Here is a 25,824-nt window from a genome sequence, read left to right as displayed (position 1 = left end):
ACTTTGTTTGAAAAAAAACATATCCAGAGCATTATTTAATTTATATAGAAGAGAATAGCCCTTTATTGTCATTGTACATGTACAGCAAAATTAGTATATTTTATTTGTTTTTAGTATAAGGTACCAACCATTAGCAAACATTAACATTAAAAATCTCTCATCAAGCTTACACAGAGTCATAAAATGTAATTATCCAAGCAGAATATTGATGTCTGCACAGTGTTATATTTTTGGGCTCGCATGGTTTGCAATATGAACATGGTGGGGGCCACAGTGCTGTTTTTCTTCACGGGGCCCCATATCACCCGGCGGCACCCCTGTGTGTATCGGCTTCCTGTATGAATACGAAAAACAGACCACGTGGTGTAAAAGCAGACTGCAGCTTCTTTTGTTCAAATCAATCAAACCGGAGACGGACAGAGAGCCGCTGAATCAGGAAATCGCCGGTATCTGATTTATTTTTAGTTGTCTAAAATTAATAATGATATTTCCCGAAATCACACAGATTGTACCTGGGCTGATTAAAAAATATTTCCAGCCAAGAAAACGTGGATAAAGTTTTATGTTGTATCATCGTTTTATAGAGTGTTTGTGTTTATGTCTTTATTTAGAATGTGTGTTAGCATACAGTAGAGAGGTAACGTTAGCTTAATGAAACCTATCAAGTCGTCTATTTTTCCCATTTTATGCGACATTATTTTACGGTGGGTTCGAGAGTGTTGGTGTTTTCGTACAATATACAAACTTTGCGCAGCTTGTTTGTGTAGCGGCTAACTATTTAACTTCGTACGCCGTGTGTTAGCACATCAGCTAGCTTGGTACCCAACCATTATGTGAACAAAGAGCGACAGAGGTTAGCCGCTCAGCCTAATGAGGCTAGCAGCTAGCTCGCAAACTTAAACCGGTGCACTGTTATAGTTTGCTGTTTTTTTGTGTGTGTGCATAACAAGCTAGGTGGTTGTTTTTGTTTGTGTATTTCCCCCGACGCCAATGTCGAATAGCCGAGTATTAGACAGCCACTAAGAATGTAATTTAAGAAAACCGGAGAGATTTTATTAGCTTGTACGTAACAATAGAGATGAATTGGGGCTTCTTGAATGTGGCAAACTTATATAACGGCACACATATAGTGCTGGCAGCATCAACTCAAGCGTGTGAACTTGTAGCCAGTGAAGTTCGCCAATTCTTAAGTTTACGTTAACAAAAGACCGATTTGAAGCATTTAGTTATTTTTAATAACGTCCATTCCGCCATAACCAGCCCACGAGTTTAATGAGTTGAAGTTTTTGGTAATTAACTCCTGCACAGGGTTTTTCATTCACATCTTATTGTGTTGTGCTGTACTTTAAATAAGTGTTTCTGTAATTTAACACGTTAGTAGTTTTATTCAACAAGCCTTCGTTTGGTCTTTTCCACAGCCTTTGTTTCTTTGACAATTAATTTTCCATGTGGTCTGAATAACACTGTGGTTTTTTCTTTTCCACAGAAAACAGCTTGAGTTTGAAAGATGCCACGCAAGAAGGTGACAGATGTCTCAGGGAATGGTGGGATGAAAAGGAAGCGAGCCAGCGGGAAAAGGAGAGAGAGGGATTTCAGCAGTGATGACGAGTTTGACTTTGAGCAGGAAAACAACAAGAAATCCGGCAAACCCACCACCAAGTCTGGTCTCCAACCGGTCACTGTGGCAGACGACGTGAAAGAGAAAATAGTGCGTTTGATCAAACAAAGACTGACTGGTTTTTGAAAGTTAAAGTGTTCTGTGTTACAAACATTTCTCAGTTATTACCTGATAATGACCGTCAGTCAAACCATTCGCCTTTCTTTGTTGTTTTTCATCAGCATGTGTGTTTATGCTTTTCCCTTCTCGTAGTACAGCCTGACCTGTAATATGAAATTTAATCAGCATTTTTTCATAGTTTTTCTTGTTTAAAAAGAAATATTCGCTGTATGAAAAGTTTGTGTTAAAGCTGTTCCTGTTTGGTGATTGCTAAATAATAATACAAAATAAAACCTTCTTTTCCCTTTGACCCAGGAAATTTAGATTAGATTTATTTTTTGTTTATTCATTGTTTTTTTTGTTTTTTTTATATAGTTATTGTCCTCTTTTTGCAGAAACTCGAGTGCCCGAAGGTAAAGGGCCAACTGCTCATCTTTGGGGCAACCAACTGGGATTTGATTGGAAGAAAGGAGGTTCCCAAACAGCAAGGTAAACACCATTCAAATGGCTATCCTATAATGTACCTGTGTCGCAGGATAGTCTACTTTTTGTATGTTGGCATGGCCACGTGTATCCCGTTTTCTTAGGGAGTATGACTCATCTAGTCATTTTTAATATTTTGGTGATGATGGCGTGATTAAGAAGCTTCCTGAGGTCCTTGTACAGAGAGTGCACACTGTAGTCCTGAGCCTGTTAGAGAAACTATTTTTATCAAGAAAAGGCTTCAGTGCATAATCAAAGCTACAAAATGTTATTTTTACCTTTCTATTCTATCAAACAGTACGTCTGTTGTTTGATACAAACACACCTTTCATGAGCTTCCATGGTGCTGGTAGTTTTAAGGTCAACCTATACTGCGCTTTAGGTCAAGGGTCACCGACCTTTTGTTAAACTGAGAGTTACTTGAAGCATACAGAGTAGTACAAGGTGCTACTTGTATGATATCTTGAATAACAAAGTTCAGCTGTTCCCCTTTAGTGCTAATATTTCTATCTGAGAGCGGGTGACCTGATCGCAGTAGTGTCGAGGATTCCCCAGAATTAATATTTGCAATTATTTGGGAAACGCAGATTTAAATACACAACATTATTTATTTGTGCGAATCTTCTGTATCAACATTTGAAAGTCTGTTTCCACTTGTGATATTTTTGTAAATATTTTGACAGTTTGTTATGGATGAACGCATTTGTAGCATTTTGTCTAAAATCACAACAATTTCTGTAGGATTTTCTTTAAGAAACCATTAACTGTCACAACTTCAAATCATGTAACATTTTTTTTATTTGAACTGATCACATTTTTGTACAATATTTGAGTTTAACAGAACTACAGTGTCTTTTACTGACAACGTCTTTGTAAATATCTGTTAGTGGGAAGCCTGGTGAGTCTTGTAGATGTGTGGAGGTCATTTTGTTAGGATTTTAATCTTGTCCAGCATCCAAGTTGAACTTAGCTGTTCAGCAGTGCATGTCATGTACACTTACATGAAATGATTTCAGATGACTAACACACACATGGCTCAAGTCGATCAAAGTCACTAAACCTGTTCTCAAACTCTTGCCCGAGTCTGTTTAAGACTTGAGCGTACTTGTCTGCAGCTTCGTCCAAAGCCCCAGATGCAGAAGCATTGTTATTCTGCACTGACTGCACAGAAGGAAAGTGCAGGGATTTTTTCTTCCTCTGTAAATGTACAGAGAGAATTTTCATCGTAGCTTTAAATGCATTTACAGTGAGATGTCTTCATCTTGGGTTTGCATTAACTCAGTGAATTCAAAAGTGACAAAAACACTGCCAAACTCGCCCCCGCCTGCACCATCGGATCTTTGTGTTTTGTAACAGGTTACCATATTCAGCTAAAAGTTCCAGATGCTAATTATGATCTCTATGATGGGAGTTGTCATATTGCATGTATCACCTGCTGCTGAATGGTGCGGGGGTAATGTAGAAATGTTGGGAAATCTGTGTAATTTTTACATTGCACAATGACGCCTGTTCCATTTGTAGTTACGTCAACAGCTTTTTCACTGGTATCTTCTTTTTTTTCCTCCATGAAGAATCTCTTCACCATATTGTAGATCAAGTGTTGTTGTCTTCAGGGGCACTAGGGGCATATCCTGGGCAGAGAAATCATTGAACATCATCTAGACAAATTGTTATCAGCTGTGATATACTGCTGCAGACTTGTTGCACTGGAAGCTGAACCACTAGCACTTAACTAGATTCCAGGTACTCGTCAAATTTAGCCCCTAGTTGGACATCTGAGAGTGTGGAGACAACATCAGGACATGTTGAAAGCTTTAAGCCTGTAACATTGGAGCAGTTTGAGTCACATTGATTGTATCTTTCATTACAACCAGTTAAAAGTACTAACTACTCATTGAAAATGATTCCTCAAAAATCTTGAGTTGTCTTATTTCTATTTTATACTTTGCTTAATAGCTGTAAACAATAATCCTCCAAGCTTTCAGAGATCTTCAAGAACTAATGTCCATAAGAAATAGGAACATAATCAAGCAAAGACTCAACACAGGATCTAAAAGATGCATCTGGCCTGTCAGTTGATCCGTCTACTGTATGCCAAGCCTCATCAGAAGTAGACGTGTGGCTGTCAAGAAGCCATTCTTTACCCTCTAGAGTCAATTTTTCCTGAATCCTGTCGTCACCTTTGTTCAAGACAGAAACGGCAAAAATTTGATTTACTAAGGAAAGCTCTCACAAGCTTCCTCAAAATTCAGTGACAGCAGGTCTTAAGGAGTGACAAATGCAAATATACAATATCTGGTATCTATGGAGGAGGTCGAGAGAGATGCAGCAGTGTGTGGTGTTATCTTCATAGAGGAGAGCAAAGAACAAAGATGTATCAAATATTCATTTCAAGCTCATTAGAACTGCACAGACTTTGTGCTTCCTGTATTTTCATTTATTTGCAAAATTTTCAATAAATGACTGCAACAGTTTCCCAAACAACATGAAAAGAAATTGGCTCCAAAAAAAAAAGCACTCTCTGTGCATGTGAGTGCTTTTGTTTGCTGTGTGGATGCTCTTGTCTTTACCTGACTGCTGTTCTCATTATGGTGCAGAACTGATGCAGGGGCATACAGACCCAGACAAAATCAATAAGTGGTTGATTAGTTTACATCTGCAGTAGAGAAGTCAGTTGATGATGCAGCCTGTTCACTATGAACTGGCCGTACACATCACAGTCTGTGTGATCCTGGGGTTAAAAAAATCATTGCAGCCAAAGAGTCTGAAATAGGTTCATTCATGCTGACATCTGGACCCCAAATGAGTGAATGGGCTTCTTTATTTAACCAGCTGATGATGGTGTTAACTACATGAAGTGAGTATTTATATTCCAATCTATTTGGTTATGTCAAATCCAGAATTTACAAACATATTTTTTGCAAAGGAAGTATAAATGGAAAAAAAAATTTAAAGTGTAAGTTTTGTTTAGGAAATAAAAGCTCGCGTGACACTGGGAGTGCTTGTATATGTGCACTGTTTCAAGCCAGATCGAAAAGATATCAGTCTTAAACGGCTCTAACAGCGCAGAGATGATACAAATGAATATCATCATTGTGAACTTACTGTAAAATATATAAAGCATTTGACATCTGCAACAATAACATGCAACAAATACATAGATGTAACAGTAGTATAATCCAGAATACACCATGTTTCATGTAACTGAATGTTTCAAGTGTTGTCGAACGTTTAAGTACCTGTTTACTTTTTGCTTGTAGGACCTGAGCACGACTGAAAACATCCCATTTTAATGACAGAATTATTTAAATAGTACCTGAAAATGGGTAACTAGTTATTTTTAAACTATCAGTCTTTGATAAAGGCAGAACAGCGTGTCTTTTCTGCTCTCCATCTCTCAGCTGGCTGGCTCTTCTCACTGCTGTCCTGGAGTATCAGCAGGAGTGGGAAGCTGTTGCTCTCCCTGAAAGACACCACAGCTCAGCTGCAGCAGTGGATTTCTCAGTCTTTCCTGACTCTGGCCACTTGCAGTTTTCAAAGGAAACTAGATGTATGATAAGTTGGTTTTTTGAGGTGGTTGTCACGGATTTTTGAATAGTGCATCCTTAAAAATGCACGCCATAATGCGCCACACTTTCCAGGTGCATTTTATTAGTTTTTCGTCACTCTAGAGTCTGTTTACACACCGGAGAAGAGCAGAGAGGTGGAGCTGATAACATCGGGAGGTCGGGCTGACCGGCGGCACTGTTCCTGTAATCGCCATTAAAACCTTTTACTGGGAAAAGCTAGCAAAGTCCTCATCAAACCACCTGATCAACAAACGCTGACCTGAAGAAAAGTAAACTTTGTCTCCACCGCTGTTTGTTTTACACAGTGAAAAATCCTCCGTTAAAGTCAGCAGATGAACTGTTAACTTAGCATGTTTATATTACAAAGCTCACTGAAGGCCAAGCAAGGGTGAGTCTAAAGGGGGCCGTGGGCAGTGTCAGACCACATCCACTTGAAATATTTTTTGAATAAAATAAAATTGAAATAATATAAAATATTGTGTTAATGAAATTGCATTTATTTAAAAATATAACATTTTTTCCACAGACCAATAAAAATGTTAAGCTTTGACTGCACTTGACATTATTTATATATTTTTGCATTTAACAAAAATATTTTCTTTAGAAAGTATATTTTTGACTTGGCACATAAATACAGTCAACGCTGTTTTTTTGACAATGTTTTTTGTGCAGTTAAACTATTAAAGTTCTCCAAGCCAACCTTGCACCTTAGTTATTACAAAGAAGCATTGTTACAAGAAATGATCAAACACAAACTTTCTTTTTTGTGCTCCGTTTATAGAAATGTCAGCATTCTTAAAGAATGCAGTGTTTATGAACAGAATAAGGTACAGAGGGAGCGTTGTGCCAGTGTTGTGCATTTGTGTGTGTGTGGGGTCTTGACACGGGTTCTGTGTGTGTTTCTTAGCTGCTTTCCGCAACCTGGGCCAAAATCTCTGGGGCCCTCATCGTTATGGCTGCCTAAATGACGTCCAGGTTAGCTGCGTGGTGTCCGGCCCCTGTGCTGCTCACAGTCTCTTCATAACCACAGAGGGCAAGCTGTGGAGCTGGGGTAAGTAACATGCACAGTGGTTGTCTGTGTTGGTTGTGTTATCAGACACTGAGCTTGTCTTCCTGCTTCCTTAGGTCGTAATGACAAAGGTCAGCTGGGTCATGGAGACACCAAGCGCCTGGAAGCTCCCAAGTTAATCGAGGCCCTGGCAGAGCATGTTATTGTTTCTGTAGCCTGTGGACGCAATCACACCCTGGCACTCACAGGTAGGCTTAACTGGGGACTGTGTGGGTTTTCCTTGCACAACAGCAGCTGTTTTCAGTGGTTGTGCAGAACAGCCACAAGATCGTGTAATACAGCCGCTTGTTGAAATGAAACACCAGTGTATTCTGGGATTGGATTACGCATTATTGGTTTGATTGCACGGGTCATCGAAGGAGGTTTCCAAACTGAAATCCAGTCGGTAATGGCTCTGTGCTTTTAACATGTTTGCTGATGGTACTCTGTCTCCTCAGAGGATGGCGCTGTGTATTCATTTGGAGAGAACAAGCTGGGCCAGCTTGGTCAGGGCAACCAGACTGATGCAGTCCTCACCCCAGCACTGGTAAGCCAGGGTGTAACTCGTACTTTTCCTTCCTTTATCAGATGATAAAGTGTGGTGGTGTAGGTGTCACTGCTGTCCAAGTCTCGTCAGTCACAGGAAATGAATACAGTTAATCTGCTATTCCATAGCTTTTATGGTTTCAAAATAACAAAAACAAACTCAAAACAATTATATAAAATTATCAAACAAAAACAAAATTGTTAATTAATGGGATAGCAGTGCAGTGGCTTCATAGTTTACCTTAGAATCCTTTGGTTGTCAGCAATTCCTCTGCTACACAGCAAACAATGACTGTGGATCGTTAATTCTGCTAACTTTATTTTCCAAATTGTAAACAAATATGGTTTAAAACGGCGCTTACGGCGCTGCCGCGATGTAACTCAGTTTAGAGCCGTAACCTGAACAGTCCATCAAAGTGACCACAGCAGGATACCTCCTTCCTTTGTGCTCTGCCTCCAGCATTCAGAAATCAGTTGATTTGTGCATACAGGATTTAGAGCACAGAGAGCTACCCACAGACTGTGAAACTGCAGCAGTGCACCAAGGAGACATACTCACGTAGACAGTGGCTTCTTTGTGCATGTGGCTGCTAAGTTCACATGCAGGTTATTGAATTTACATGCAAGGAATTTAATTGATCCTGTGAAATGAAATTATTTGCCTGGATTATAGTTTTCTTGTGCACAACTTATTCTATAGTGGTCTCGCTCTTCTAAGTCTTTGTGAGTAAATGATTAATTATTTAATCAAGTTACTGATTTACTCTGCCTGCTAGAAACCTGGTTACAGCAGTGAGGTGGTTAATTTAAATGAATCAACACCGCTGCCTCCTCTTGTCAGAATCCTCAAACAGGAGTGGCTTTCTGTTGCATCCATCAGAGCATGAATGTGTGTGAATGTTAGATAGAAAGCACTTCTGCATTGAAACAGTGCTTGTGTGAAGAGGTGTGAATGAGGCATCGTATAAAGAACTTTGAGCGCTCCTGCAGAGTAGAAAAGTGATACATAAGAACAAAACATTTACATGTTTTAAAAGCGAACTTATTTCTTAAATCCAGCATCAGAAACAGTGTTGTATAAATGTAGCAAATTGTTGCCTGAAGGCACATATATTGTAAGGTAAACACTCTACAATAATACAGAGAAAACCCCAATAATCATATGATTAATTACTCCTTTGATTAATTAATGCATTGGTCTTAAATTATGATCGATGTGTATCAAATTCATTTTACATCACGGGCCACATACCGCCCACTTTGATCTTAAGTGGAGCGGTGAAGCAGGCCCTTTCAAAGTAAAGAAGTAACGATGTGGTCGAAAAAATTTGGGTGCACCCAACTTTTGTGCTGGTGTACCTAAGAAAAAAAGTTAGTCTCGAGCTCTGTATAATGTATGGCAAACTGCTGTACCTGTAATAAAAAAACAAACATGCAGCACCTGGAATGAGCTGAGAAACAGGGTCCCAGGACCTTTGATTAGTCAGCCGCAATGGTAAACTTCAGAGAGCTTACCATTGCGGCTGACCTGTCCAATCCTCTAACCAGGGTCTCCTAACAGTCCCACCAGAGGCGATCATGTTGGTGAGGCTGTGGTGCCCAAACACCCTGTCAGGTTGAGCGTGAGATTTCTTTTAAACGACTGCTGAAAACACATTTATAGGTTAGCGTTCCCTTAATCTTTTCCTCTTTATTTTGGGCTGTAGTTTACATCTAAGTGTGTATGTTGGAATGAATGTTTTACCCCATGTGGTTGGTCTGTATGTCTGAACATGTATACTTTTAATGTGTGTCTTTTATTCAAACTGTGAAGCACAAATTCAGTTAAAATGTGATACACAATTAAAGTTATTGTTACTCGTGCTGAGCCATATCACTTCCTCTCAGACTGCCTGCTAGGCTATTTAAAAGTAGAGTGGGAGAGAGAGCCTTCAGGTTTCAGGTCCCTCTTCTGTTGAACCAGTCAGTCAAGAGACGGATATACTCGTGGCTTTTAAGATAAGCTTAAAGCATCGTTTTTAATAAAGCTGGTTGGGGCTGGATCGGGTTACCCTGAAACCTCCCTTAGTTTTGCTGTGATGGGGTTAGGCTGCTGGGGTTGCCTGATTGTTGTGGTTTTCTCTCCATTATTTTAGGGTGCCACCATACAGTATTAAGCACTTAGAAGCAACTGTTGGGATTTGGCGCTATATAAATAAAACTGAATTGTGTTTCTCTCTAGATTTCCTACAATGGGCAGCCCCTGGTGAAGGTGGCTTGTGGTGCTGAATTCAGCATGGTGGTGGACTGCAAAGGAAACCTGTACTCATTCGGCTGCCCAGAGTATGGACAGCTGGGTAAGCTCTCAGCACAGTGTTTTCATGTTTTAACATTGTTTACAGTTTAAAACTGCTTAAGGCTGCAGAAGATTGTTTGCAATGACACCAGTTTTCACTCCTCAGCGATTTGGGAGTTTTAAATTGTTACTATAGGTGCATCTACTAAAACTTAGAGCAGTTTTAATTTCAGCGATCTCAACCTCAAGGACAAGTTTTCCAAAAATGTTGTGTATGTGTTAACTCGAGATTTTGAAATTGATACCATAGGTGCATCTGTTTGGGTTGGTAAATAAAGTGTTTTCATATGTTAACAAACTACACACTTATCAAGATGAAATGACATTTTATATCGAGCCCATTACAGTTCACCATCACTGACGTGTTTCACAAAACCTTTCTTGCTGATTTATTCTAGAAAACTGTAGTTAAATGCACGCAAATGATTTTCATCATGGTGAATTTCCCAGGTTAGACTTGGGCTGACAGCATGGACATCCAAGTCTGTGAATGTGATAACTTGAGAATGAGGCGGCATAGAATTCTGAAATTCATACCACGGGATATGTATCATGTAGACACAGTAGTGTAGTTTGTGCACTGGAAAGCACTGATGTGCTGGGAACGATAAACTCCATTCTTAGTTTTTTATTGTTCTGCATCTCTGTCACTGCAGGCCACAACAGTGATGGAAAGTTCATAGCTCGTGCCCAGCGCATAGAGTTCGACTGTGAGCTCATCCCTCGTCGTGTCGCGATCTTCATTGAGAAGTCCAAGGATGGCCAGATCATGCCTGTGCCTAACGTGGTTGTGAGAGACGTGGCCTGCGGGGCTAATCACACGGTGAGAGGATTCCCAGAAGTCTTATCAGGAGAAAATCAAATTAGATGGCCAGTGATTGATTGATTGATTGATTTTTTTAATTTTGCAAAAGGGTTTACAAACTGCTGCTGTTTGTGTTTTCAGCTGGTGCTGGACTCTCAGAAGCGCGTGTTCACCTGGGGCTTTGGCGGCTATGGGCGCCTCGGTCACACCGAGCAGAAGGATGAGATGGTTCCCCGGCTGGTCAAGCTGTTTGACTTTCCTGGCCGTGGTGCCAGTCAGATCTATGCAGGCTACCAATGTTCGTTTGCTGTCAGCGAGATGGGTATGTCACATTGCAACAAGATCTCTAAACAGTCTCGCTCAAGTAGGTTGCATGAACGTTGATACTGTTAGTTTTCACAGATTCTTGTTTAACTTGGATGTTCAGGAAAGTGAAGTCATGTGGCACGCAGAATTGCCCACCAGTCCATTCCATCAACAGTTTAGACAAACCGAATGCATTTTAGAAACAAGTCTCATGGAGTTAAAATGTAACTTTGTAGCTGCACAGTAAATTTGTTTGAAGGAAATTAGGAGCATAAAAGAGGCGCCTATCAGTCTGCTCATACTTTAGACTTGTGTTATAGTCATTTGCATAAGATTACACTGGCAGAACGAAGAATTAAATCAATTAAATATAAACCAGTTCTTCAATATAAAGAGGATGGACTCCCTCAGACGTTACTGAAGCAGAAGCCTAGCAGATGATGACGTGTATGCCCTAGTGGACAAAAACTGTACCATGGCTATTTCCTGCTACAAAAAGCCATTACAAGCTGCGATTATTATTTTCCATTTTTAATGTATTCAAATTGTTGAAACCATAAAGAAGTAATCATGAAAAAGAAAGGCTTCTTTAACTTTCTGTCTTCTAAAGAACAGAAAACTTTTTTTTTCTTTGCAAGGTTGTTTACAGAAACTACAATTTTAAAGAGAGGTGTGAGAGGAGCACACGTATAAATCTGTACATGTTGTATTTTACAGGTGGGCTGTTTTTCTGGGGGGTGACCAATACTTCTAGAGAGTCAACCATGTACCCCAAAGCTGTGCAGGATCTTTGTGGCTGGAAGATCCGCAGCCTGGCATGTGGGTGAGTGCTGTCGTTACTTGTTTGGTTTAGTTTTTTTCTTTTGGTTTTTATTACCCTTCAGCCATAAAAGCCTGATTGAGTATTGTGGGGACCCCACCAGGTGGGTGGACAGCGTGGACGGTTTGTTGATGTGATAACTCAAGAACAAGCTGACGTAGATTCATACCATAGATGTATCTACTAGAAACCTCAGATAAGTTTAAACCTCCACCTCAAGATCACAAGGCACGTTTTCTGAAAATATTGTGAATGTGATAAGTCAGGAAGGAAGTCGCCTAGGATTTTTTTTATATTGATGCCATAGGTGTTGCTAAGGGGTACCACGTTCCTCATGGTCAGTTCTCTCACGCTTTGATTTATAGACTCACCTTTGAAGGTTCACTGTGCGCGCACACACACACACACACACACACACACACACACACACTGATATATTATCATATGCATATTAGAGTCAGTTTAACCTGTATAGCTCCAAATCAAAACAACAGTTGACCCTACAATAATACAGAGAAAACAGTCACATGACCTCCTTTGAGTAAGCGCTTTGGCAACAGTGGGAAGGTAAAACTTCCTTTTGAAAGGAAGAAACCTCTGGCAGAACAAGGTTCAGGGATAACTGATTAAATGAAGAGTGGCGTAAAAACACAGTGAATGAAAAAAGAGAGTGAAGAAAAAACACGTCACACTCCTCATGGGAAGCCTTCAGCAGCATAGACCTGTTGCAGTAAACGTAGAGAGGGTGTCTGACTCCAGACTGAGAACTGGTTCCACAGAAGAGGCACCAGGAAGCTGAAGGAAACACAAATAAGCCTGCAGTCTGAAAGCCAAATGCTCTTTTGGGGTGATATGGTACTATGAGGTCTTTAAGATAAGATGGGTCATTATTCAGCACCTTATATGTGTAATATGTATGTATAGTACTTTACAATACAATTAATGTAAGTAAAGCACTTTTAATAGTGTTTTACATACACTTTTGGGACTGTTTGTTGTTTTCTTATCTACATCCGTAGCTCTGACTCTGTTTGCATGTTTGTATCAATCAGGAAGAGCAGCATCATCATTGCTGCAGATGAGAGTACAATCAGCTGGGGACCCTCACCCACATTTGGAGAGCTGGTAAGAGTTATTATGAGACATCACATGTCCAGTGTTAACAGCTTTGTAGGCCATCGTCTACATAATCTGTTGTTATTTTTGTTTTTAAACCTGAACAAAAAACATACAGAACAATAGTTCTGTTTGGTTAAAATAGTAACATTTAGTTAAAATAAAATTAAAATTTAGTTAGTGAAAATATCAATATTTTGTGAGACAAAATAAAATGATTGAAATTACACAGGTGCTCTTTTGTGCTAATAACATAAAATCTGTCAAATAAAAAATGTGATGCCCTCAAATTACAGAAACAAAAGTCTAGATACTGAGTGTAAAAACTACTGACCGAGAACAGTCACAGGTGTCACAGCTGGTTTAACATTTCCGCTGGTGTGTGGGGAGACGTTGGCGTGCAGAGTGTAAAACAGTCTTAATTCTGCAGTGGATGATTCAGCTGGTGGAATAAATTCATGCCACTGCTCCGTTTGCAGCAATAGTTTTACAGCATGTTTTGGAAATTACCACATTTTGTTTGACATCCTCCTTAAAATCCAAGCGACGAGCGAGTCTCATTCATTGCTCGTCTGAAACTCGCGCTGACAATATTTAAACACGCATGCTCAGAGCAGTGCGCCAGGTAGCAAGTTTTCCAGTTGGGAGGGGGGATTTATGATGCATTCACAGCGTGTGGGAGAAAAAAAACTCTGTGAATTACATGCAGACAACTTAATATTGCCATGGCAATTTCTACACTGTGGTTATGATAAAGTCATTTTAGCCATTGTGCATGGAAAAACTCGCAATACATTGATTATATTCAATATGTCGCCCACCCCTGCTGTATGCTGGGTTTTCAGTGGGAGAAACTGAGACTGAAGAAGTCACCTGGATAAGTGAAGAAATGTTTGTCCCACTGAAAACACAACATCAAGATTAACAGAATCAACTTACAGGGTATACACAAACTACAGACATAGTTGGAAAAATTTAACCAATAAAAGAAATTTGAAAGAAATTAAGAGCTACCTTTTAAATGTGAAATTGATCTTTTCCAGTTAAAGAAATCTCGTCTTTGAGCCACAAAAACGTGGGGAAGTCAAAGGTGAACTCCAGAGAAGGAGGATATATCTTCCTAACAGAGAATGACTTGTAATCTACAGGGGAACAAGTGGAACCCCCAAAAATAGCAATGAAAAGCTCCGCATTTACCCGTGTCCCTAAAACCTTACACATGATCATGAAGTAGTCAGTCCAACATTTGTTCATTTTACACCAGGAGTGGAAACATGTGGCTCAGGTTGCAAGAAGAGGCATTGCATCTGTCACATTGGTCAGTTATTTTGGAATCAGTTTTGACAGTCCAGACTGAAATGGACTTGTTAAACTGTAAGAGTTGCAACTTGGCGCAGCTTGCACTTCATTGTATACTAAGAACAATTTCATCCCACCGCCTGATTCCAACCTTGTGCATTTTTGTTTTTGACTGCAGTATGAGTATCCAGGGCCATCAGTGTGTTGTATAGTTTGTGAAGTCGAAAGACCAGAAGACCATCCGATGGCTGTTCAGTAGGCAGCGAGGGAAAACAGGGGAAAAGGATGCAAAACAACTTAGTACTTAAATTACTTTAATATAACTTAAAATAAGTGGGACACAGGAAAATTAAAGTTGGAGGATGAATTGGAAAACGATCATAAGACTCCACAGTCTTGTGTTACACTGAAACTTTGTAGTGTGCTTTAGTCTTGCTACAGTCTTGTCAAAATCTCTTTGACATTCACATGAAGATGAATTTGACCAGTGACTTGCTTCCAAATTCGAACAATGTTTATGCAAGTGAAATATTGTGATATTGGCTGTTTTGTTGTAAGATAGGAGATGAACATTGATCACATCTGTCATTGATCTTGCAGGGATACGGAGACACCAAACCCAAATCCTCCACCACTGCCCAGGAGGTAAAGACCTTGGATGGCATCTACATTGAGCAGGTAAATGGACAAGGTGGTAACTATTTGAAGTAGAGTCATTAAGATGCGTACTGTTACAATCGCTAATCAATCGTTGATCAAATTAAGCAGTGCCAAAGTTTCACATAATTAGAATGTGTGAATGATCCGATCCAAATCTGATGCGTAGTTTCAGACAGTCTTGGATTTGTACTGGGGCGGTTGTGGCTCAGGTGGTAGAACGTGGTCTGATTGGTCAGCTACCAGTCAGACGGTCGCAGAGTCGATCCCAGACTCCCAAAAACTCGAGTATTCTTGGGCAAGATACTGAACCCTGGTGTGTGTGTGTGTGTGTGTGTGTGTGTGTGTGTTTAGTTATAAGTGCTTACGGGTAGATAAACTGTATAATGTGTGTGAGCTTGGATTGAATAAAAGTAAAACTTTGAATAAGCATTATATCAGCCCTAGTTTGCTTGTACTCCACTTCAGTAGTGATGTCCTTAAACCTGTAGACTAATTGCTACACATTGTAGCAATTAATAATAACAATAGCAACTAATAGTTGCTGTAGGCTCTTTGCCTTACAATGTACAGTTCCTTGAGGCATCTGTTGTGATGTGGTGGTATATTTAAAAAAAAAAAAAAAGTCAGCTAAATTAAATTGAAAAAGCATACGACAAAAGTGCCTGTGAGACTTGGTGAACGAGGCAGGTTGTACAAAGCGCTTTGAGGACTCGGGTAGATTTGAAATATAAGAACCTGTCTATTTACCACGAAGCAGGGAAATGTCCTTCTCTTTCAAATAACGTGCGTGTTGTTTCTCCAGGTGGTGATGGGCTACTCTCACTCTCTGGTCATTGCTAGACAGGATACTGAGCAGGAACAGGAGAAACTTAAAAAGCTGCCTGAGTACAACCCCCGAACAATCTGAAGGGCCCACCAGCAGTGACACCTCAACCCATTTCACAGAGCAGAGGAACAACCATGTGATCAGCAGGAATACCTGACCTGTTCAGTCGCTACTAGTCACGGCATCGTGCTAGTGGGATGGTTGAGTTGAGGGGAGAGGTGTTCACGAGTCTGAAGGTTATCCACACATCTCGACTCCCAACAGACTCCACAACAATTTGGACACTCAAATCAGAGAAGATGGGACTGGAGACTGACAGATGCTCTGGATGGTCCAGCTCTCACAATGAATGGTCAAGATATCTTTACTTCCCAATGAGCCTGCAACGGTTTGTTCTGAGCACATCTCGTCCAGCAAAGTTGTGCTTCCCAAAAAACCCATTCCAGTTTCTTTTCTCATTCATGTCGGGTCTCTTAATTCTGTTTGTTTGTTTCAGTATTGATAGTTGTGACATTTACAGGTGCTACTCCAGGAGCCCTCGGTCTTTTCCTACTGGGGGCATTTTAAAGACCAACACTCCATACCTGTGCCTTTTTCTACATGTATGTTCAGGTTATGGAATTCTTGTTTATTTGGTTCCGAGGATCAGCTGATCCGTCTTCTCTGTGGCAGTGTGACCGAGTGTATGCGACTGCTGCAGATTATAATCAGGATTTGGAACATACACTGTGTCTCATTTTGAATACTTGCAGTAATACACTTCCATATAGTGCACTTAAGTACTTTGTTGCAGACTGCATTAAGGTCGACAGGATAGTGTTTACCCAGATTAAACACAGTTGGTTGTATACTCTCCACTGACTGAAGTTGTCTTGATGTTTGGCAGCCATCTTGGTAATGCCTCTGGGCAGCTATTCTGAAGCTTCTTTTGATTGAATTGAAGGTTTGACTTTAGTGTTCACCAGGACCAAACTGCATGCATAGAATCGCGAGTCAAATCTGATTAAAACACTTTTGGAGACTGCCCCAGAATGAGGTTTAAAAAGCTGTTTTTCTTTGCAAATTATACTTGGAGTATCCACGTGCAGTTTGACAACACCACCTGATTGTTGTTATGGATATACAGGAAACTAAGAAAAGATGATCTGGTGCAACAACACGGATGGCTCGTATGCATCCTGGTCCAGTTGTTGAGTATACCATTCAGGTACTCTGTTTACTCTATGCAGTCGCACTTGTCATTGTGAGCACACTTATGCATTAAATAGTAAGTGTATGGAAGAATATTACCTGAGACACAGCAGTCATGTTCTGTGCACTTCATGTTGATGTTACATTCCTTGTTTCTTCAATGTTTGCATCAATGATGCGCGCCTCAGTCCTTCCAAGACCACAGAGTCTCTTAGCTCTTTTTTTTTCTCTTGTTTATTTCATTAAGTTTAACTTTTACAGCGCTCTAAGCAATTTCACAAACAGGTCTGAACCTTCAAAACCACCAATGCACTGTCTAAACTCGTTCGACGTGATAAGGTGCAGTGCGTTCTTTTTAATGGTGAAATTTCTCTGGGTTATTGTGTTTTTGTTTGGTTTGTTTCTTGCTTTTTTTTATTTCATTGAAATGGTTGAATAAAGATTCCTGTAAATGAATTTGTCTGTGCAGTCAAACCTCTACTCAGGTCAGATTGAACAAAACGATTCAGCCATCCATCCACCTCAGAAGTGGGGAGGTTGATGGGGAGGGGTGTGTGAATGGTGGCCTGTTTGTTCAGTTTTATTTGTACAGCACCAAACAACAGTTGCCTCGTGGTGCTTCATTGTAAGGTTAAGACCATCCGAAAATACAGAGAAAATCCAAACAATCTGATGTCCTCTATGAGCAAGCACTTTGGTGACAGTGGGAAAGAAAACTCCCTTTTAACATGAAGCCTACAGCAGAACCAGGCTCAGAGAGGGGCGCTCATGACCAGGAAGACCGGACGACACTGTAGTGGAAGAAAACCAGAGAGAAATGACTGATTTAATGCAGAGTAGTGTAGAAACAGAGGGGGGGGTTCCTCACATCAAAGGAAGCCCCCCAGCAGTGTAACTAAGGGAGGATTCAGGGTCACCTGATCCAGCCCTAACTATATGCTTTGAGCACTTAAATAGTTTTAAGCCTAATCCACAAGGCAGAGAGGGAATCTTGTTTTCCAAATCCAAACTGGGAGCTGGTTCCACAGAAGAGGGGCCTGAAAACTGAAGGCTGTGTCTTCAATTCTACTTTTAAATACACTAGGAACAAGTAAATTAACAGCCTACAAGGTCTTTATGATGAGCCTGATTTTTCAAGACCTTGTAGGGAATGAGAAATTTGATTCTGGATTCAACAGGGAGCTAATGAAGAGAAGTCAGTGTAGGTGAAATATGCTGCAGCATTTTGGATTAACTGAAGGTTTTTCAGGCAGTTTTTAGGACTTCCTGATAATGAATTGCAGTAGTCCAGCCTAGAAGTAATAAATGCATGAACTAGTTTTTCAGCGTCACTCTGAGACAGGATATTTCTAATTTTAGAGATGTTGCACAAATGGAAGAAAGCAGTCTTACATATTTGTTTAATATTTGCATTGAAGGACATGTCCTGGTCAAAAATGACTCCAAGGTTCCTCACAGTGTTACTGGAGGCCAAGGTAATGCCATCCAGAGTAAGAATCTGGTTAGAAAAACCATATTTTAAAGATCTTTAGGGTCCATGTTTGCCTTAAAATGGTGGCTGTCTGAGTGGTGTCCAAAAATGTGGGCTTCATAGATCATTTGGAAACTTTCTGGGGAAAACATGGTTTTTCTAAGAGACACAGAATCCATCCCAGTTTGGATGGAGCAGCTCTAATTTCTAGAAATCTGGACAAATTTATTGTACCTACCCAAAACGTGACTATAGTGGGGACCAGTCTTACACGCCTCTGCAGTTTTTCCTCTTCCTGTTATGACCCCATATTATTAGACTCAGCTGGCTAGTATTATGATGGTCCTTCTCTCTTCCATTGTTAATCGCCTTTTTCTCACCATTTTTGTACCAACACACTACTTTCTGTAGTACAACACTGTTCAACTTTTATGCAGACAGAGTAATCCACAACAGCTGGAACAGCTGTAGGAATTACACCAGCTTTCAAGGCTTGATCAACCTCCATTGCTGCAGAACAGCTTTAAATTGTTAACCCATGTATTATTGTGAAATGTACATGATTTTTCAGTTTTGAGTAACCTTACCTTTTTAAACCTCTGCCAGCTCACCACTTTGTAACATTTCAAGCTTTCATTGTACTTAAACAACTTGAATTACAATAGATAACAGGACAAATTGGGGTATTTTAAGACGTTTGACCATAACTTAAGCAAACAGCCTGTTTTGAAAGGAGTAGAAAGTTCAGATACCTGTTTAAAACTGTAGGGATTAAAAGAAAAACGTTGTCAGAAAAAAAAAAAAAAAAAAAGTACAGAAACCTGAAGTATTGGTACTTCATTACTGTATCGCTCTCTTTTTTTTTTTCTACATGTATCATTCTCTTTTGCCTTCTACCATCTTTTTCTGCATCATTTGCCTCTAAATGTTGTCTGTACTGTAAAGTCGTAGTGTTTGCTGCCCAGAATACACACATTTGATTGGCTGAGTGGTATCATGTGGAATGACATGAAACTGGTCTGTGCCTTTCCTCAGCCACCAAATCACCACCATCAAGACTACGAAAGGAGCAAAACTGGTTTGAGAAACAGGAGAGTTACCCCAAACACACCAGCAAATCCACAACAGATTGTTGTAGTGGGGCCAAAATTGCTCTACAACAACGCAAGACAAACAGAAAACATTTCCTCCTAAAGCTGGATCTACAAGCTAATAAGTCAGAGGGTGTACTGGGTTTGTTACAGGACAGAAAGAACCCTGTGAAGAACTCTTACATTAAATTACAAGCAGTTTGTTTTCAACTCCAGCAGTAATTGACTCATATTTGACCATATGAAGACTCTGCCCACTTCACAACAATGAAGAATGAACAAAATCACATCGCTCAGTTTTATTTCAGCCCATCTGAGCTGCTTAATTTGCAATTTTTTAAAATCTTGTTTCCATGATTCATTGGGTCCCATGTAGATCCTACAGTGAGTCCTCTACAGTGCAGTTACACTGGAATGAATAATGTTTCTCCGGATCTGTCATCACATTATGAAAAAGAACCTTAAACAAAAACTCTGTATTGTAAACAACATTTATTTAAATACACAAAATCAGATTAATTGCCATTTTAATCATCATCTTCTTCCTCCTCTTCATCCTGATTAATCTGGAAGTAGCGGAGCTCATAGCTCTCCTTGGTGTTGGCAACAACACGCAGCCAGTCACGGAGATTGTTCTTCTTCAGGTACTTCTTTGTCAGATACTTCAGGTATCTGGAAAAACAAGAGATGAATTCCATCATCAGTTGAATCCCCTTCAGGGAACAGCAGCACGGTGGGTGAGTGGGTGGGTTATGGATAGTAGAGATGGCACGATACCACTTTTTTTAATGTCCGATACCGATATCATAAATTTGGATATCGGCCGATACCAATATGAATCCGATAGTGTGTTTTTTAATCAATAAAACTGTTTTTTTTAATATCTTGCTGCATTTTGTATAAGTTCAAACTCAAGTTTAAATAAACAACAACACTAAAGCTATTCTGTTATACTTGTATGTAAAAAATACACTGCACCCAAAATATTTCACAGTTCAGCAATAATGATCAATCTAATAAACTTAAACCTACTCCATCCTCCCTATTCTGGTATTTTAAAGAGTAAGTAACCTAACGAATAGGGTTGCAAACTCCCAGCAAAAAAAAAAAAGAAAAAAAAAAAAAAAAAAAGGGAACCACCCCCCACCCTTCACCTCATGATGCTTAATCGACATAATCAACTTTAATTTGATGCAGTGTGAAGAAAAAAAAAAAAAAAAAAAAAATGCACAGAAATCAATTATTTTTCTACAATATTTAAATAGATTCAACATCTTTCTTCAACAGAACTGCAGACTGCACAGATCGTACCTTCCCAAAGGAAAAAGTACTAGCTTACTAGGGTATATTAGACTTAATAGTTACTATATACAGTAATGGACTTCTATACATTTTACATCAGATTAAAACTTTGGGTGTAAGATTCAGATAATTATTTATTAAAAGCTAGACATTTTAAATGAGAATAAGAAAGAAAAGTATTTCTTTGTGCCCCCTTTTCCCTGTTCATGCCCTATCGGCCCCCCTGGCTAAACTTTGCTAGATCCGCCCCTGCACAGTTACCAGCCGTCAGCTACGTAGAAAAAGATCCTGGTGTAGAAAGTAATATTAAATAAATTCTAACAACAGATTATTAAGCTTAAACGTGCTGCTGTTGTTCAGCAGCTGGTTTCCTCTTTCTGGCGTGAAGTGGGCAATAAATAAACAAGAGAGACGGACTCGCGACAGAAAAGCCGATCAGCTCATCATTAATCAGTTTCACGATTGAAGTAGCAGCAGGAGAGGGAGGGGGAGAGAGGCAGTCGCTCCATATATCGGTTGTTAAGCTTAACGCTGGAATGCTTTACAAACATTCAGAGATGAACTTACACACTTGCTTTACTGCTCTCTGGGATAACTTTCTCGGACATGAAATGCCGGTTTGGTAGAGAGCCTCTAAATGCTCAACCAGACCGCGGACAGGTCCCGCACGCCACAGCCGCTCTATCACGTGATGCATACTGCTCCGACGTGCTACGGTTATGAGCAGAGTTATGCCATGTCGCAAGTTTTGTGAGGTGATTTTTGATATTTAATGGATCGGATTACATTTTTTATTTCTCTCCGATATCCGATCTAGTAATTTAGGTCAGTATCAGACCGATACGGATACGTAATATCGGATCGGTCCATCTCTAATGGATAGCTTCCTGGTATATGGAATGTTACAAAAAGCTATGCAAACCTTGCTTTAACAATGCCATGAAAATAGCACATTTTTCCCCCCACAAACACAACAGAGTGGTGGTGTGGCGACATCTGAACTCATAACTGCCATTATACCTTTAAGAACTGAATCCTGTTCACCATGGGCCGTTTTCTCATGGATCATGATGATGATGAACTCCCTAAATATCCATTCCCTGACATCATCATTAATTGTTAAACTATTTGCCTACGTGGCAAATACATTTATCCATTTTTAGTTTTGAAAAGACTCAACTTTTCTGGAATCCTCTATTAAATAAAAAATGACTAATAAGCTCACTAGCTGTGAAATTACACTTTCAATTAAACTACAGGTTCCAGTCTTCAGTTGTAATATCCCAGCTCACGTCACATGATGATTCTACTCAATAAAAACCCTGTGCAGCTTTGTTCTTGCACAGCAAGAGAGAAAGTTACATTTCATATAATATATTTGACACTTTATTAGACATCGTTTCATTATTATTTTTACATTTATTAGTCATTCAGGATTAAAGATGTGTGTCAGCTGTCGTTTGACACTGCTATGCCACCATATTGTTAATGTCTTAAAATGAAAATGTTAATGTTAGTATTTGTGAATGGCTGCAGCTGCATGAACCCTTCAGCACAGTGAAATCACCAATAGCAGTTTTTAGTAACGTCACATGATCTATATGAAGATGTTGAGTTAACTGGTCTTTACATTTGCTTCTGTTAGTAATGTGGTCTCGTCATCTTACTCAGAACTTTACATTAGGATCAAACAACACAGTGAGTGCCTGATACCTTTTGGAGAAGGGCACCTCAGAGGACACTGTAATCTTGCTCTTGCTTCTCTCAATGGAGACCACACCGCCACCAAGGTTCCCGGCCTTGCCGTTCACTTTAATGCGCTCCTGCAGAAACTGTTCCTGCAATTAACATGTGGTAAAAATGTTACTTTATATCGACGGCTCTATTTATGCTCCACATGAGCAACAAGTTCACTGAAGAGTAACAAGCAAAGTTCTAATAAAACCAACAAATCTCTTTGGGTGAATGAGTTTGTGGATTTTAAATGCATCAGGCCTTTTTGCTTAAATGAAACTAACAGTAGTATGGATTACTACGAGCTGTTTTCCAATTGTATGGCTGTGAGTTCGATGGCTACAGAACCCTGGTATTAAACTTGTCCCCAAGTAGATAATTACATATTCAAAAATCAGTCATTTCTGGGGTTATTCCTTCGGTGTTAATTCATTTTGACTTTTTTGTGCAGCACATTTGACTGTGTTACATGTAACTGCTTTAGAGTCCTGTGTTTCCAGCAAAGCCTTCAATGTTCAAACTAAACGTTCAAGTGTTTTTACACCTCAAGTCAAAATAACGAGCACTATTTTTATTTAAGCAATAGATCTGCATTTCTTTATCCTGGGTACAGTTACTGGCATTATGAGAATGTTTGTCCTTGTGCACAGCTTTTAATCCACCACCCAGTTTGTTGATATTTTGTGCAGCTATTCTGGTGGCGCGTACACCACATTGCCAAAAGTATTCACTCACCCACCCAAGTTGTTGAATTCAGGTGCTCCAATCACAGCTGTTATGCTGCTGTGTTGACATCAAAATGCTTGTGAGCAATAACCAATAACTGCAGTTTAGAAAGCTAATTAGCACCTAGAAAGCTTCATCAATTGACAGGAGCCACACAGAGAGGAGACCTTTACCTCATTATCTGTTCAACGTGCAGAAACTTGGTTGGTACTTACCAATTTTCTTGTTGCTTAAAAGAGAAGGAAAAAAATCCTTCTCTTATTTGTTTTAGATATCATCTTAAACATGTAAAAACACTGTTTCTTGCCACTAGCCAGAAAAATTGCCACCACCTCAGCTTTGTAATACATAACCACATTGGCCTTGTTAGTTTGTTCTTAACAACTCGTATAAGTATAACCAGTAACTAAGCATTTCACACTAAATTATAGTGAGTATCAGTAACTAGGTGCTGACAACTACCAGTACTGAGAAAATGCTAATGACATTCATCCTTAGCGTCATGTGGCCCTAAAGACATCTGTAGCAAGAAATGTTACCGACTGAAGAGAAGAAGAAAAAATATAGTCCGAAGCTTAGGTGTGTGTAAAGGTGTGGTTTCCCGAGCTAATCCAAATGGAGGCTGAACTCAAAAAGGGTGTAGAGTGAGCCAGATCTGGCTAGGAATGTCATCTCAAAGAGGCCCTGCAGCTTGTGCAGGACAGCCTTTAGTCTTAAATTGGTAATAAAATAACTCAGAAAAAGTTACAGCTTAAAAACTTACAAAGTTGGCAGCATCCATGATGCCATCTTCGACAGGGTGCGTGCAGTCCAGTGTGAATTTTAGGACCTGCTTTTTCTTCTTACCACCTTTGCTGACATTCTGCTTCTTCTGCCAATGGAAGGACAAACATTTACTTCACTGCAAAGAACCTCTAGGCTGTCCACTGCATTTATATGAACAAAGTTTAGTAAAACACCCAACAACAACCAACTGTTAACATTCCAATGTATCAAAATGTTAATTTCCCGTTTGTGCAGTACATAGGGCCAAAGAGCGATTAGTAAAATCTGGTCACTATCGCATTCAACTGATTAATTCAAAAATCCTGCAATCTGAATTAACAGCGGATTTTTCTTTTACCTACAGAGTTATATGTATTCAGCATAACAGTTTAATATACGTGATGATGCAACTGTACTTAGTTTCTAGCCAAAGCTCGACTTTAATTATAAGAACATTCAATGACAACATTAAGTATGCATAAGTGCTATTTTCGACTCTTTAATGTTTTGATAAGTACGACTAAAAGTAATTAAAACATCTCCATGAGTTGAGCTCTGCGTCAATCCCCGACTAGTAACGTTCACGTCTCGGAGCGATTAACTAACAAACAGGTCAAACAAACAAACATAGCTAGATACTGTCAGCCTCCAAAACCTTATCTGCGCACCTTATTAAACAAAGGTATCGTTATAGGGCTAGCAACGTGGTTAGCTCTGCGACGCTGCTAAGCTAACGTTAACTCACAGACAGCCATAGGCCACAAAAAACTCAGCTGTGTAAAAAAAACATCACAAACGGACCCAAACCCTGCATTTTAGTCCATGTAGATGCAACAAGCCAGTTTTTTTCCCCAGATTTCATATAGGAAAAGATACAACTTCGATAGATTTTAGCACGACTTTTTACTTACAATAGGCGCCATGGTGAAGAAGCTATCAAAAAGGAAGAGCAAGCGGTGCGCATGCGCTACACATCATACGCCGAAAAATCGATGGAATTCGTTCTGTCCCAAAATCGCTTCATTTCCATTCATCCAATAAACTTTTTTTTTTTTTTTTTTTTTTAAACATCAATGGATGTTCATAGAACCTCGCAATAGTTCCGGTATTCCTTGTTAACTAGTTTTTACATTAACTGGTTAGATTTGTTTGTTTTCCACTCTCCGTGTTAAAAATGTTGCATCCGCAGATTCGTCATTTTCACGGAACCGTCTGATCGCTCTAACAATATTAAAGACCTCCGCAAAATAAAGTCTCCATCTCCAGCTCGTTCAAATATATACACGTATCGATATTATATTCAGATAACAATTTAATTATTTTAATTAAAAAAAAAAAACCAAAACACCTTCTGCCTGGTCCGTCTTTTTGCAACATAAACAACGAGTCGACATTTTCCTCACGACAACGATTAGTTTGACAGGCCCGCGGGTTTACCTATCAGCTGTTAAACACCTGCTGCTGATACAGGAAACACGCCCACGTGACAGTGACGGTTTAACGTAGACAGCTGCTGTTTAATGTAACGCAGGGGTGGGGGATCTCCAGGCCACGAGGGCCGGTGTCCTGCAGGTTTTAGATGTGTCCTTGATCCAACACAGCTGATTGAAATGACTAAATGACCACCTCAACATGTCTTTAAGTTCTCCAGAGGCCTGGTAACGAACTAATCATTTGATTCAGGTGTGGTGACCCAGGGTGAGATCTAAAACCTGCAGGACACCGGCCCTCGAGGCCTGGGGTTGGACACCCCTGGTAACGTCATCCCATATTCTCCACAAAATAAGCAACTGCAGCCCGTTTTCTCAGCGCAGAGCTGCTGGAGCCTGTTTCCCCTCAGAGTGACTGATCTGGGTTAAAAGTGACAAACGGGATTTAACAGGAGGGAGTGATGGACACTGGGCAGCAGATCAGTCAGCTTACAAACAGGAAACCGGGCTGAAATAATCTGTTTCCAGTAGGCTGATAAGTGCTCTTTATTTCAGCATGAGAAATGTCTATAAGTACGTTTTGA

At 39.8% G+C, this 25,824-nt stretch overlaps 2 protein-coding genes across 3 annotated transcripts; one reads left to right on the top strand and one right to left on the bottom strand.

The window, feature by feature from the left end:
* Positions 1–326: 326 nt before the first annotated feature.
* Positions 327–17,177, top strand: rcc2 (regulator of chromosome condensation 2). Of its 2 annotated transcripts, none has more exons than XM_084916366.1 (13): positions 327–446; positions 1,487–1,708; positions 2,113–2,206; positions 6,677–6,820; positions 6,895–7,026; positions 7,276–7,364; positions 9,585–9,699; positions 10,355–10,521; positions 10,645–10,825; positions 11,527–11,632; positions 12,682–12,754; positions 14,645–14,722; positions 15,507–17,177. In XM_084916366.1, the coding sequence occupies exons 2-13, from the start codon at positions 1,508–1,510 to the stop codon at positions 15,609–15,611; spliced, it is 1,485 nt and encodes a 494-aa protein (XP_084772492.1). In that variant the 5' UTR covers positions 327–446; positions 1,487–1,507; the 3' UTR covers positions 15,612–17,177. The 2 variants fall into 2 exon arrangements, with proteins under 2 accessions (XP_084772492.1, XP_084772493.1); XM_084916367.1 differs by lacking the exon at positions 327–446 and adding an exon at positions 584–704.
* Positions 17,178–19,756: 2,579 nt separating this feature from the next.
* LOC146364397 (large ribosomal subunit protein eL22) lies at positions 19,757–24,850 on the bottom strand. The gene is made up of 4 exons (XM_084916390.1): positions 24,722–24,850; positions 23,809–23,916; positions 22,299–22,423; positions 19,757–19,955 (listed from the first exon to the last, which is right to left on the bottom strand). Exons 1-4 carry the CDS (start codon positions 24,731–24,733, stop codon positions 19,811–19,813), a joined length of 390 nt encoding a protein of 129 aa, XP_084772516.1. The 5' UTR covers positions 24,734–24,850; the 3' UTR covers positions 19,757–19,810.
* Between the last annotated feature and the right edge of the window lie 974 nt (positions 24,851–25,824).

This window comes from Perissodus microlepis, chromosome 20, assembly GCF_051167445.1.
Source record: "Perissodus microlepis isolate ML-2025 ecotype Zambia chromosome 20, ASM5116744v1, whole genome shotgun sequence".
NCBI lineage: Eukaryota > Metazoa > Chordata > Actinopteri > Cichliformes > Cichlidae > Perissodus > Perissodus microlepis.
Note: the sequence above shows the minus strand (reverse complement) of the source record. Positions and strands in the feature narration are given on the sequence as shown.